Raw genomic sequence first — 14,004 nt, 5'->3', positions numbered from 1 at the left:
ATAAAGCACATAATATAATAAAAATAAACATATAATACATTGTAGCGTGTGTAATTGTCCAATCTATTAAATAAAACAATGCTGTTCCTGCATGGTGAATGGCGTAAACAAAAATATTAAAAACCGCCAATTGCTGATTTTTAAAAATTACATTTATACTAAAAAAATTTATAAAAAGAGTTCAATCAATAGAGATCTACACAAATATGGTACTAAAATAAACTAGAGATCATGGCGCAAAAAATGATGCCCATACAGCCCTGTAGGTGAAAAGCTTAGTGCTAGAACAGTCACAATGTGACCATTTTAAATATACCTATTTGCAAAGAAAGATGTCTTACTGGTGATAAAATAGTAAAACATTACAGGGAACCCCCAAAAATTAGCAGAATTGATTCCCCCCCCCCCCCCCCCCCAAATTTCACCCCATAAATGTTTTGGGGATTTCATATTCATTTTCAGGCAAAATTAAAGGTGGCATTACAAACTACAACCTGTTCCTGAAAAGAACAAGCCCTCACATGGCCCAGTAGATGGAGAAATAAGAGTTATGGCTCCTAAAGGTGAGGAGGAAAAATGAAAACGCTAAATTGAACATTTTTACGGTCATTTTAGGCTCCGTCCTTAAGGGGAGTTAACATTACCCCTTTAGTTCAACCAAGGGATTGTTTTAATACCCCTCCACTTCTCCATGTTGAGCTATGCCGCTCTAGTTGGCCAGTGAAAGCCCTCTGGTCCCCATACAGACAGCAAGGATTGCTGCAGCGTCCTTTAAGTGTCAGGGGATCTCACCTCAGCACTAGTGATGAGCGAACACGTTCATATGTGCGTACAAACATGATGTTGGTGTTCGCCCAATCTCGAACAATTTATTAGATGATTGGAATGGTTATAACGATCATTTTCGAATGTATTCGAATGTATGCCACTGCATACGTTTCGGCCTAGAGTTACACACATGCATACAGATTATCAGGTGCAAAACGTAAATTATGCAATCTGTACGCAAATGAGTGTAAATGAATTGTGTACGCAAGTGTGTACGCAACTGTGTAATTTACGCTTTGCACCTGATCATCTGTACGCATGTGCATAGCATGACACGTACACTTCTACTGTATTTTCTTACTGTATTTGTTCATGAATGTTCGGCTAACATGAACCGATCACGATCATTTTTTTATGTTTGTGTTCGGAATCCGAACACAAACTCACTACTCAGCGCTGCTGGATCATCCCCATGGTATCATCATTATACTGTTTTGCAGGCCATAAGGTTAAATAATGAAACACATGGGGGGGGAGATTTATGAAAGTGTGTAAATATACACCTGGTGTAAACTGCCCACAGCGACCAATCCACAGCTTCTCTTTTATTCTACCAGAGCTAAAGCTGAGCTGTGATTGGTTGCTGTGGGCACCAGTTTAACACCCATCATGAATCTCCCATGTGTCTTAACTGACCGTTTCACTTTCCTTGTTTTATGTAAAAAGTGATTTTGGTAATTTTACACATCCTGCTCTATAACCTGTAGCCCTTAATTAATTGTTATAATTTATAGAAACCACTCTTCTTCATGATGTTAAAGACAAGGAGTACAAACCTCATGATATCCCACAGAGGCAGTCTGTCCAACCTTCAGAAAACTGCGCCCGAAGGGCTAAACGTATGCGAGCAGAGGTAGGTGGCTCTCTTCCTGCAGTTTACTTTAAATGCTTTAGTAATTACCACATGTATACTAAGACCTTGTTTTCCTTCGTCTAGGCTGTTAAGATTAAAGTTGAACCAGAGGAATCACCAGAATTAAGAACTCGAACTTTACGTAGAAGGATGGGATCTGCACCCTCCATATGTGAAAATGGTGGGTAATAATTCTGTGGTGGACTCTTTACAGAAGTTTTTTTTTCTCATCCTTCACACACACTTAACGGGGTGTTTCACCTAAATATAATTTTTGTTATGTTGCTGGCCATGGTAAGACTAACAATTCCTTCCATACTTGTTATCAGTCTCCTTCCCCCAGTTCTGAGCTGTTGCTTTCTGCTCAAGACACAAAAATCTTTGTAGCTTTTTTGTAATGCTGGGGGAGTTAATCTGAGGTCAAGTTGCTAATGAACTCGCTGTGATTAATCCTCCCAGCATTACAAAGTTGCTACAATGTTGCAGATAAAGCCTGCCTGGGACTTGTTTACTTCAGATGTCTCAGAAGGGGTGAGGGAGATTGAGAGGCTTATACACAGATTTTTTTTCTTATCTTTTTTTTTTTTTGCATAAAACTGATGAATAAAAAAACTGATTGCAAAATACAGTGTGAGCCTAGCTTTACATCAACGTTTCACTGTCATTTGAATACGTCAATGAGCTCCAAAAAAATCTGTGAAAGAATCTTCAAATATATATCTATAGAAAGACATCAAGATCATCACGAGTGAGGGGCCGTTTCCTTTACCTCTACTACTAGGTAGTGACCCCTCGCTGTATTGAGGGTCATAGCTTTTGATGTAGACAAAGGCCCCTAGAAACCAGGGGACCATATAGCCAGGAACTTATGCTTGTGTCTCCCAATGTGAGAGCTCCTCCATCCTGTATATCTGGTCAACCCTCAACCTCAACTCCTCCAATGTAGGTAATTCCGTAGATATTCAGTAGATGGGGACGTCACCTTGCTGCTGAAATAAGGTAGCCAAAAAGGAGTGTCTGAAATTGCCTAAATCGTTCCAAAAGAGCTTTAAAAACCTGCATGGTTTTGTTAAGTGATACAGCTGTATTTTTTATTTATATTTTATATTTTAATTCTGTAGATGAAGTCAAGTAATGGTCAAACGAGAACCAGTAGAAGCTCCGATAGAGAAGCCAAAATCAAACCGAGGAAAAAAAACCCCAGTAAGCATGAAATTGTTCTTGTTGTTGTTGGTTTTTTTTTTTTTACCCTGGGTCAGATTATGTATGAAGTTATCTTTAACATGATACATTAACTAAGAACCCATTAAAGGGGTTTCTGAACAAATTGAACTCAAGAGATGTCCACAGGAAAGTGATCGGTGGGGTGCTGACACCCAGCACCTGCATTGATCAACTGTTTTGCACCCGCACTACAAGGCAGTTTGCATCCGTTCACTGTGTAGCACTGGCGACCTTCAAATTAACAGGAGCTGAGCTGCAGTTCAAAGCCACCAGCGCTACACAGTGAATGGAGACAAACTGCTTCTGAGACTAAGGGTCCTATTCCACGGGGCTAATGGGGGCCCGATCAATAATGTAAACGAGCGCCGACCTGCCAGATCAGCGCTCGTCTACTGGGCCTATTCCATGACCCGATTGCTTAGCGAGGGCTTCAGGGACATCGTTACCGATGTCCTTGCAGCCCTTGTTTTACGCCCCATACTTACCTAAACATGTTGCAGGGCTTCTCCTGCGGCCCTTCTTCCTCCCAGTCACGCCTGTAGCAGCAGCTTCAGAGTGCTCTGTCTGAGCTGACAGACCGCTTAGCCAATCACTGGCTGAGGCGGTCCTAAGACAGGCCGCTCCGAAGCTGCTGCTGAGCACGGGACCAGGAGGAAGAAGGAGCCCTGGAGAAGCCATGCAACATGCTAGGTAAAGTATGGTGCTTTTGAAATCATCGGGCACCGACCGTGCATCGCTGTTCCACGGAGCGATGCGCTGTTGGTGCCCGATGATTTTAGGTTTAAACCTAAGTAAACGATCAGCCAATGACACAATCATCGGCTGATCGTTCTCTCTATTCCACGAAGCGATAATCGTCCAAATCGGGCCGATAGGCCCCTAACTTCACTGTTCAGGCACCAAACAGCTGATCAGTGCAGGTTCCATGTGTGGGCACCCCACCAATAATTGACTGATAAGCTATTTTGTGGATAGCTGATCAGACTATTTTGACCAAAAAATCCTTTAACTGGATAAAATGGGGAGGAGCTTAATCTGGACCTGTTTACTTTTTTTAAAGGTGGATTTATATGTTTGCTTTCTCTGTGGGAGTGGAAGTGATGAAGACCGCCTCCTTTTGTGCGATGGTTGTGATGACAGTTACCATACCTTCTGTCTCATTCCACCTCTGCATGATGTGCCCAAAGGAGACTGGAGATGCCCCAAGTGTCTGGCGCAGGTATCGCCTCAACATTTCTAGACTGAAAGCAGAAAAACGTATTTCCTTTTTTTTTCTCCTAACTTCTGAGACTCCTTCTATTTGATGAAGTCGCTTAATACAGTTTACGGCATAGAAGAGAAAAAAAATCTAATAATTGCTTTTCTTATCTGGGTGACCGCCATTATACTGACTACTATACAAGATGCTGGAAAACTGGGTGACCTCCATTATATTGACTAGTATACAAAATGCTGGGAATGCTGGGTGACGGTTCAACCAGGTAGTCACGCACTGCAATACTTATGAGCACCCTCCACACTCCCGAACTCCACCAGTCCGGTAAAGCAATCCAATATACACAATAAATGTGAAGGGAAGTGATTTTCTCACCAAACAGCCGAAATCTTCGGGTAATGAAATCCACTGTACTCCAATGCTATGGATCACTTATACTCACAGAGTTGACTTGAGTTCAAAATTCTTTTTTATTTTCTTGTATAGATAGATGCAGCATACAAAACATAACATGCTCACAGCTGATGTGCCTCTCCCATCCGGACACCCAAGCACGTCCTCCTCGCGGATGTTTCGGAGGATACAGACTCCTCCTTCCTCATGCGCATGAGGAAGGAGGAGTCTGTATCCTCCGAAACGTCCAATATTGTGTATATTGGAAAGCTGGGTGACCGCCATTATACTGACTACTATACAAGATGCTGGAAAGCTGGGTGACCGCCATTATATTGACTAGTATACAAGATGCTGGGAAAGCTGGGTGACCGCCGTTATACTGACTACTATACAAGATGCAAGGAAAGCTGGGTGACCACCATTATACTGACTACTATACAAGATGCTGGGTGACCTCCATTATACTGACTACTATACAAGATGCTGGGTGACCTCCATTATACTGACTACTATACAAGATGCTGGGTGACCTCCATTATACTGACTGCTATACAGGATGCTGGGAAAGCTGGGTGACCTCCATTATACTGACTACTATATAAAATGCTGGAAAGCTGGGTGACCTCCAATATACTGACTACTATACAAGATGCTGGAAAGCTGGGTGACCGCCATTTTACTGACTACTATACAAGATGCTGGAAAGCTGGGTGACCGCCATTATACTCACTATACATGATTCTGGGTGACCTCCAGCTGGCAGTGACTTCTTTCTCTACAGCCCCCTTATCCTCAGGCCCTGCACGGCTAATCCTCCACCCGCTGGCGCGCAAATGGGGGCGGGGCTTATCAGGACATCTCGATTGATGTGCCGATACAGTATGGGAGGGGAGAGGAAAGTAGTTGGTGGGGGCTGCCTTAGGTGATGCTCCTGACAACTGGGACAAAGATGAAGGTGGAACTGAGAGATGGTGAAGCGGGGGGGGGGGGGGGGGGTAAATTAGAGGTGAGACACGGCGCTGGCCAGCTCCCACCTTCCCCCAGCAGCAGCAGCAGCTCACCCATGTTCTGTGTGTGGGACAGGGCTTGAAGATGCTGCTAGGGAAGAAAGGAGAGATGGCACAGCTGACAGGGAGCACGGTACCAAGACCCCCGGACCCCACACAGCTCAGGAGAGCACCCGCTCAGTAATTGATTTCCCCAGACCCCCCTCCGATGCCAAATACATGTCCCCCCTCCCCCTTCTGCCCCTGTGTACCCCTCAGACCTACAGCGCCGGGCCGGCTCTCACCTTCCCTAAGGCCGCAGCTGCTGTGTGTGGGACGGGGCATGAAGAGCTGTTGCGGAGGGAAAGTGAAAGCTGGCTCGGCGCTGCAGGTCTGAGGGGTACACAGGGGGTGAAGTTGGAAATGTATTTGGCATCAAAGGGGGGTCTCCCTGGGCGCTCTATGGTCCTTCCTACCCCTCATGCCGGCAATCTGTCCCCCCACTGCCCGGCCGCAGGACTCCTAAAGTGAAGGTCTGCGTTGTCCCTGCTCCCTCCGGTACCTGTACGGTGCTCTCTCTCTCTCTCTCTTTCTGTAACTTACAGAGGAATGAGATATGCAGCAGCTGCTGTGGTGTCCGGTCCGCACGCTGAGGGGACCGGCGTGAGCTGATGGAGGAAGAGATGTCACCCATCATCATCAGTTGTCACCGGGATAATGATGGGTGACTTCTCTTCCTCCATCAGCCTAGGCCGGACCCCTTAGCGTGCGGACCGCACACCACAGCAGCTGCTGCATATCTCATTCCTCTGTAAGTTACAGAAAGAGAGAGAGAGAGCGCACCGTACAGGTACCGGAGGGAGCAGGGACTATGGGGGCGCCGCATCACCACTATGGCACTGCTGTAACGGGGTGCAGGAGACACAGGCAGACCTTCACTTTGAATTCTGCGGCCTGGCAGCGGGGGGGGGACAGATGGCACCCGTGCCGTGACGAAACAGGATCTGCAAGGACTACAGGACATCCGGCTGTAGTAAGTGCAGAGAAAAAAGCCCTATATGTGCAGAACCCGTAATTAGTGTATATTGGGCACTTGTATAACTTTTGTGGGGCAATACAATACTTTAATTTAGTTTTTGCCCAGAATACCCCTTTAAGCCAAAATGACACAATAAATCAGTTATAAATCATTTGTATTTATTACACATACAAATATGCATACACTTTCTGACCGACATTTGCACATTAAAGCACAAACAAAATGTTCTATGGAAAAAACTGAAAAAATGTGTGAAGTCTCCACAACCACATGTCTACCTTCACAGTGTCTGTGTGTGGGTAAAAAAAAAATAAAAAGGAATGCACCAACCAGTTTTTGCATGTAATATAACTTCATTAAAGCAATGTATTAGCGAGTGCCCTTTAAGTGCATAATTTCTTTGAGTGCTTTAATTCTAGTCTTTCTAGTACTAATCTCTCAGATGGATATCCCTCTTAAGAAGGATTTCATAGTTTCCCTTATGGTAGACTTGGATGCAGTTCACAAATTAAACTTAAATCCCTATATCTGAGAAGAAATATATTCTTTACCATCTGTAATAGAAATCCAATATGGATTAAAGGCATATTGTCACCTCCCCTTAATCTACTTGCAGATCTCCACACCATGTCAAGCTTGAGATGCTGCACATATTATTTATACCTGTATAACACTTGTGTGCCGCCTTTCTGCTCTAAAATGGCTTCATTTCATCGGTGGACAGTGTCACCTAGACGGGGCTTCACAGCAATTGGGTCCCCTCTCCTATATGGACAGGGTCACCTAGGTGAGGTTTTATAGCAGCTGGGCCCCCTTATATGGACAGTGTCACCTAGGTGGGGCTTCATAGCAGCTGGGCCCCCTTATATGGACAGTGTCACCTAGGTGGGGCTTCATAGCAGCTGGGCCCCCTTATATGGACAGTGTCACCTAGGTGGGGCTTCATGGCAGTTGGCCTCCTCTCCTATACGTACAGTGTCACCTAGTTGGGGCTCATCAACACTAGAGTAAGGGTGCTGTAATGGCCGCACAATGTTTGTATGTTCCTATAGGGCCATGGATGCTGACTCGAGATGAGTGAATTTACAGTAGAAAAGAAGAGAAGCATTTTGTTCCTATCTGCATTCTGCTCATCAGGCTGTGGGCTTTGAAGTTTGCTCCACTCCGTGCTGCTCCTCCTTGTGGTGCTGGGAAAAGATTCATCATCCTTCTCCAGTTTACCAGGACTGGATCCATCTTTTCCAGCAGTGTGGAGCGGAGCAGACATCAAAGCCACAGCCTGATGAGCAGAATACTGATAGAAATGGAGCAGTTTTCCTCGTTTCTACTGTAAATTCGCTCATCGCTAATACTGACCAATATTCTGCTTTATTATGCTTCTCTGCTAAGGCTTTTGGGAAAAATCACCTTTTGTTAATGTGCTAGTTATGGAATTCAGTGCACTTTACCCCTCTGTACACTCATTTGCCTGCCCGCTGCCTCTTCATGAATATTCAAGCGGCTCTAGCGTGACCAAACTCGTGACATAATCACTGGAGAGCACCAAATCGATATCTGTGAAGGGTTGGTGGGCATGTCCTGCATTGAGGTTAAAGTACCACCCTCAGTGTGCTGAGCAACCCATCGGAGGCACATATAGTAAGAGTAGACTAAGGCCCCATTGACACTATGTAATCAGCGCCAAGATTCAGGGTGTACTCGGCGCCGAATCCTGCCTTCTATCGGTTACAATGGGAGGGAGTGCGAGCCTTTGCTCTCCGCTCAAAGAATTGACATGTCAGTTCTTTAAGCAGAGTGGCGCACCCCCTCCCATTGTAACTGATAGAAGGCAGGATTCAGCGCAGAGGAGTTCCGCCCAGAATCTCAGCGCCAATTCCGTAGTGTGAATTGGGCCTCAAAGGTACGAATTATCTGTCAAATCAGAAAGACACCCTTCCTTCTAATAGCTGTTGGCTACGATAGGGTATGTATGGCCGACGGCTGATTGCAGCAAAAGGGCTGCACAAACTATCTAGCGATTGTTAACACTGTCAATACATACACTCTGCAGGATACAAGTACAAGTCAAAACCAAGTCTTTACTCCTACAAATTGACCATTATGTATATCTATATATACATTTCTATCCAGCAATGACTTTTATGCTTCATTGTTATAGTTGTTAAACCAAGAGAATATTTTATATTCAGTTTTACATTTGACTCGTTTTGATTGATTTTTTTTTTTCTCTCTCTCTCCAATCAGGAATGCAGTAAGCCACAAGAAGCATTTGGTTTTGAGCAAGCGGCTAGAGATTATACCCTGCGCATGTTTGGAGAAATGGCTGATAATTTCAAGTCTGACTATTTTAATATGCCTGTGCATGTAAGTATCTGCAATGTGATACGGCGTCCTCTTATTTATAAGAGCAATAGTAGAGCCCTTTCCTTACATCACCAGATGGTACCTACAGAGCTGGTGGAGAAGGAGTTTTGGCGTCTTGTAAGCACTATAGAGGAAGATGTAACTGTGGAGTATGGAGCCGATATTGCTTCCAAAGAATTCGGCAGTGGATTTCCTGTGCGAGATGGGAGGTTCCGCGTAAAGCATGAAGATGAGGTATATAATCTTCTTACTCTTTGTAATGCAGGGAATGTCACTATTGCTAATGTATATTATATCTTAGGAATACCTGGACTGCGGCTGGAATCTGAACAATATGCCTGTAATGAATGCGTCCGTTCTGGCACACGTAACTGCGGATATCTGTGGGATGAAGTTGCCCTGGCTCTACGTGGGCATGTGCTTCTCCTCCTTTTGTGGCATATTGAGGATCATTGGAGTTATTCAATAAATTACTTACACTGGTAAGAGGTTACCTGAAAACATCTGAATAATATACAAGCTGACTGCTATGATCTTAGTTTTACTTTCCTGTTTTTTTCAGGGGTGAGCCCAAGACTTGGTATGGCGCCCCAGGTTATGCAGCGGAACAGCTGGAAGAGGTGATGAAGAAGTTGGCTCCAGAGTTATTTATTTCTCAACCCGATCTTCTCCATCAGTTGGTTACCATAATGAATCCGAACACACTGATGGCTCATGGTGTGCCGGTATGTAGTTTGAGTTTTTTTTTTTTTTTTTTTTTTATCAGAAATTTATTAAAACAAACAAAGATGAAATAAAGCAGAGAAGTGTCCATTCCATATAGGCTTACATATTGTATCTTCGAACTAGTTAACAGCATGTCACACACAGCAGATATTATGTAAAGCAAGTGAGAACATTTTCTATTACTTTTTTTTTTTTTTTTTTAAACATTCAATTTTAAACATTCAATTCAGAATGTGTTTATTTGTTTTGTGTTGATTTCTTTAATGTAATGTTTTATTACATGCTTTCTTGTTTCATTCTTTAGATATATCGAACCAATCAGTGTGCTGGAGAATTTGTCATCACGTTTCCACGTGCATATCATAGTGGGTTCAACCAGGGCTTCAACTTTGCAGAGGCTGTTAATTTTTGCACAGTCGACTGGGTAAGGGCTAGTATTTAATTACTATGTGAAATGTACTTGTATATGTTTACAATTGAACACCGTCTTAAAGGGGTAATCCAGAAATTAGAAAAACTGCAAAACCGCCCACAACCTGAGGACAAGTTTGGTACTGTTTGTAAAACAAAGCAGTTATGTCTTTCAAATTCTAGAAATGCCCTTTAAATGGTCATTCATTCACTAAATATGATTTCTTACCCCTGAATAGTGTCTCTAAAGTCTTGTCTACTGGAAGTCTTTGCAGTGTGCTATCCACTGCTTGTTAAAGGAGAACTCTGTTCAAATCTAAAAACCCTGGGAGGGCAGGGGGAGGGGGTAACATACTAAAGAAGTCATACTTCGTGCCCCGCAGTGCTGTGCCACTGCTCATGGACTTCCACCAGCTTCCTGCAGCTTCCGGTTTGGGGATGACACGCCCTGGCTCAGAAATGTCCACTTAACCAGACTGGAATGGGACACCTCTGCTGCCAATGAGTGAGTAGTTCCCGCCCGGACATAATGATGCAGGAAGCCGAGAGAAACTGAAGACCGGAGGCAGACAGAGCTGGTGATGCTGCACTGCGGGGGCACTGAGACAGGTTAGAATAGCTTCATTATGTGCTCCCTACCTTCTGGCCACTCAGGATTTTTACATTTGGCCATTCTGTCCTTTAAGCTAAATCAGGACAGAATACAGGAAGTGGGGCCGGGGCTTAGCTTTATATGTGGGAGGAGAGAGCCTGGGAGAGTCGTGATGCTTCACACTGTCCACAATGCTTCATTGTCAGGTTAGTGCCTAATGTAACACGCTCCTTCCATGCTGTGCTGAAGCAGTTTTTTTTTTTCTGCTCACACCGCACCTTGCAGAGCCATAGCATCAGTAACACCACCTCCCTCCACACGCCTTTATATTAGTATACTATTAAACTCCACCCTGTCCACAAGCACTGTCACGGCATAGCAGAGAGGATTATGTGCTGTGACTAGCCAGAGATGTAAAGCAATCACTTTGCTTACTCCTGAAAACGAGAAATAATTGCAACATAGAGGGGGCACTCAGCAGTGTGCACTAAATTCGCCTTGTCACAGCCATGCACGTTTTTAAAAACATGAAATTTTAGGTACACAATGCTGAAAGTGTGTGTGCTCTCACCTCAGCTGCCTCTTGGACGCCAATGTGTGGAACATTATCGAGCCTTGAACAGGTACTGTGTGTTTTCTCATGATGAGATGATCTGCAAGATGGCCCTTAAAGCAGAAGAATTGGATGTTGTTCTGGCTTCCTCTGTACAGAAAGATCTAGTTGTCATGATTGAGGAGAGAAAAGCGCTCAGAGAGGCTGTCCGCAAGATGGTGAGTGTTCTGCTAAACTTCAAAACCTTCATAACTTAATCACAAGTCTTTGTAGTGTGTTTTTTTTTTTTTTTGTTAAAAGCAGGCTTTATTCAGTTTTTAATTCCTTAATAATAAAGTTGAATCAAAATAGGCCTCCTATAGTTATAAGTAGCACACTGGTATATAGAGAGATTAGCTCCAAGGCTAATTTACTGCCATTTGCACAAAATTGTGCCAAAACCAATAATTATTGCTTATTAAACGCATGTGCCAATGTGAACAAGCCTAAAAGAGGCAGTGATCAGCTGATAGTTTTGTGCAGCCATGTGAATTATCGCTATCGGCCGTACATATCCCTGTCTCTTAATGGAATGTGCGGCTAATGATAATGCATTGAAAAGACTGCATTAATACTCGACTTATGTGGAAACGAGCGCTGGTCTCGTCTCCTGCCTCACATTGGGCTGCACCCTGCAATGGGTGCCACAGAACAGGGTAATCTAGTAAATTTAAAGGGGTTTTCTGGCGTTGCATAACTTTTAATATATTGCTGCTATAATCCCCTATCACACAGGGGATAATTGGCTCCGTGTAATAGACACAACGATAATCGGCTGATAGTGTATGTAGGTTTGGACCTAAATTATCGTCCGATGACCGCAAATTGATGTGCTGCCGACGGCTAACGATTGAAATAAACTGTTAATACATTAATGCTCCCACTGTTGTTCTGCCCTCTGCTCACTTCCCGGCGCCGCGGCAGTAGCTTGAAAGTGCTCAGACAGTTGTTGGCCACGGCGGTCCCAGCCAGTGTTTGACTGAGTGGCCTGTGAGTTCAAAGACCGCCTTTGAAGCTACTGCCGCAGCAGCGGGAAGTAAGCAGAGGGCAGAAGAACAGTGGGAGCGTAGAGAGGTAATGTATTACTCGTCTAGGGCAAAGGCTGCATGTCTGTGCAGCTCTTGCTAAATCACTGGCTGCAGCGCTGTCCTGTCTTAGAGTTATTGGCTGAGCAGGCTGTTACTCCCGAGACAAGTTTGTGTCCTTAACAGGACACTAGGGGAGCGCTGATAAGTCGAAGCTCTTTTGTTTTGTATATACCAGCAGCAATGTATGAAAAGCAACTCCTTTAAGATTGTGTTTTACGATTGCACATTCTTTATCCCCCCCCCCCTTATTACTGTGACATATTAAAATACAAAAACATTTTTTCTCATCCGTGAACTATTATGGGGTCCCTGCCTGCCATATAAAGAGCTTCATAACCTAAATCTATGGAAGCTGTCTTAACAAACAATGAGGACAGGAGAGAGAGAAGCCATCTCTGTACTAAAACAAGTACCTGATTGTAGTCACGTGAATACTGCTCTTGCTATGTTGTCAGTAGACAAAAAGAGAGAGAAAGAGGCTATACTAACCAGAAGTAATACACACTCAATGTGTTAAACAAGCTCGTGTGATGTTACCAGTATGCACGGCAATATCATACTACCTCTGGTGAACGCATGTTGGCATGGCTTTGGATGCATACGTTCACCTGCTTGTGGGCGTGGTTTTTTGTACACACTGGATTACTACTATGCGACCAAAGTTGAATGAACATCTTTAAATTTGTTTATTTTCTCCAGGGAGTTGTGGAGTCTGAAAAGATCAATCTTGAACTACTAGCAGATGATGAACGGCAATGTGCAAAGTGTAAAACCACCTGCTTCACATCTGCCGTGTACTGTCCCTGCAGTCGGGGGAGCTCTTGTGTGTCTGCACCATGTTGATGCTCTGTGCTCCTGCCCTTCCTACAAGTATAAGCTGGGGTAAGACCTGTAAACCCGACCTCTCTACATGTCAACCATTACTTGGCAGTATTTCATACATTATACATTATAGCTGTATTGATGTCCTCTGGTGTAGACTTTAGGAATATTGATTTTGTGGCTTGGCTAGCTGTCTGCCATGATTACTATGTTTACAGTGCCCGAATGTAAAGCAGTCAAGAGAAATAAGCTATCTCATTTGTTAGCATTGATTTATTCTAGTTTGTTCAGTGTATTGTGAAGGTGTATTACTGTTGTGGGGTGAAAGTGCATTATAATGAGTTTTGTTTCTTTTGCTGGTTTGTAGTGATAAGATTTTTACAATCTGATTCTTTCTTCTTCTTACAGGTATCGCTACACCCTGGATGATTTGTACCCTATGATGAATGCTGTGAAATTGCGTGCAGAATCCTATGATAACTGGGCGTCTGAGGTTATTGATGCTCTGAAAAAGTCAGGCAATAAAAAAGGTGCATTTATGCTATGTGTTTTTTTGGTTGTTTTTTTTAAAGTTTTTCACATTCTTGCACATATTTCTTAAACTGTCAAAAGATTTGTAGGTAAAGAGGTAAGAGGATACCCCGCCCCCCCAACACACACACAAACAAAAACACCCTTTAAAGTTAGCTTAAAGGGCAACTCCAGCGTAAATTTTTCTTGAAAGCACAGACTAGGGTCCCTGGGCGATATTGGCCTAAATCAATATCGCGGTTCTCGCGGTTGTAGCTGCGGTAACGATAATTGAACGATAATTATGACACGCCCCTTTTTTGCAAACCACACCCACTGCTATGCCAAACGAGCAAT

At 43.8% G+C, this 14,004-nt stretch overlaps 1 protein-coding gene across 1 annotated transcript; it reads left to right on the top strand.

The window, feature by feature from the left end:
• Positions 1-1,562: 1,562 nt before the first annotated feature.
• Positions 1,563-13,667, top strand: LOC138775855 (lysine-specific demethylase 5B-like; the record flags this gene model as incomplete). The annotated part of the gene is given in 14 exon segments (XM_069956052.1): positions 1,563-1,681; positions 1,766-1,862; positions 2,803-2,812; positions 3,914-4,124; positions 8,787-8,906; positions 8,982-9,140; positions 9,208-9,337; positions 9,340-9,388; positions 9,469-9,631; positions 9,937-10,056; positions 11,212-11,406; positions 13,015-13,125; positions 13,127-13,197; positions 13,546-13,667. Coding segments are annotated over 14 exon segments (1,677 nt in total), but the record flags the coding sequence as incomplete, so codon positions are not given.
• Positions 13,668-14,004: the final 337 nt, after the last annotated feature.

The sequence above is a fragment of the Dendropsophus ebraccatus genome, unplaced genomic scaffold, assembly GCF_027789765.1.
Source record: "Dendropsophus ebraccatus isolate aDenEbr1 unplaced genomic scaffold, aDenEbr1.pat pat_scaffold_2212_ctg1, whole genome shotgun sequence".
Lineage (NCBI taxonomy): Eukaryota > Metazoa > Chordata > Amphibia > Anura > Hylidae > Dendropsophus > Dendropsophus ebraccatus.
The sequence above is the reverse complement of the archived record's forward strand: the minus strand, read 5'-3'. Positions and strand labels throughout refer to the sequence as shown.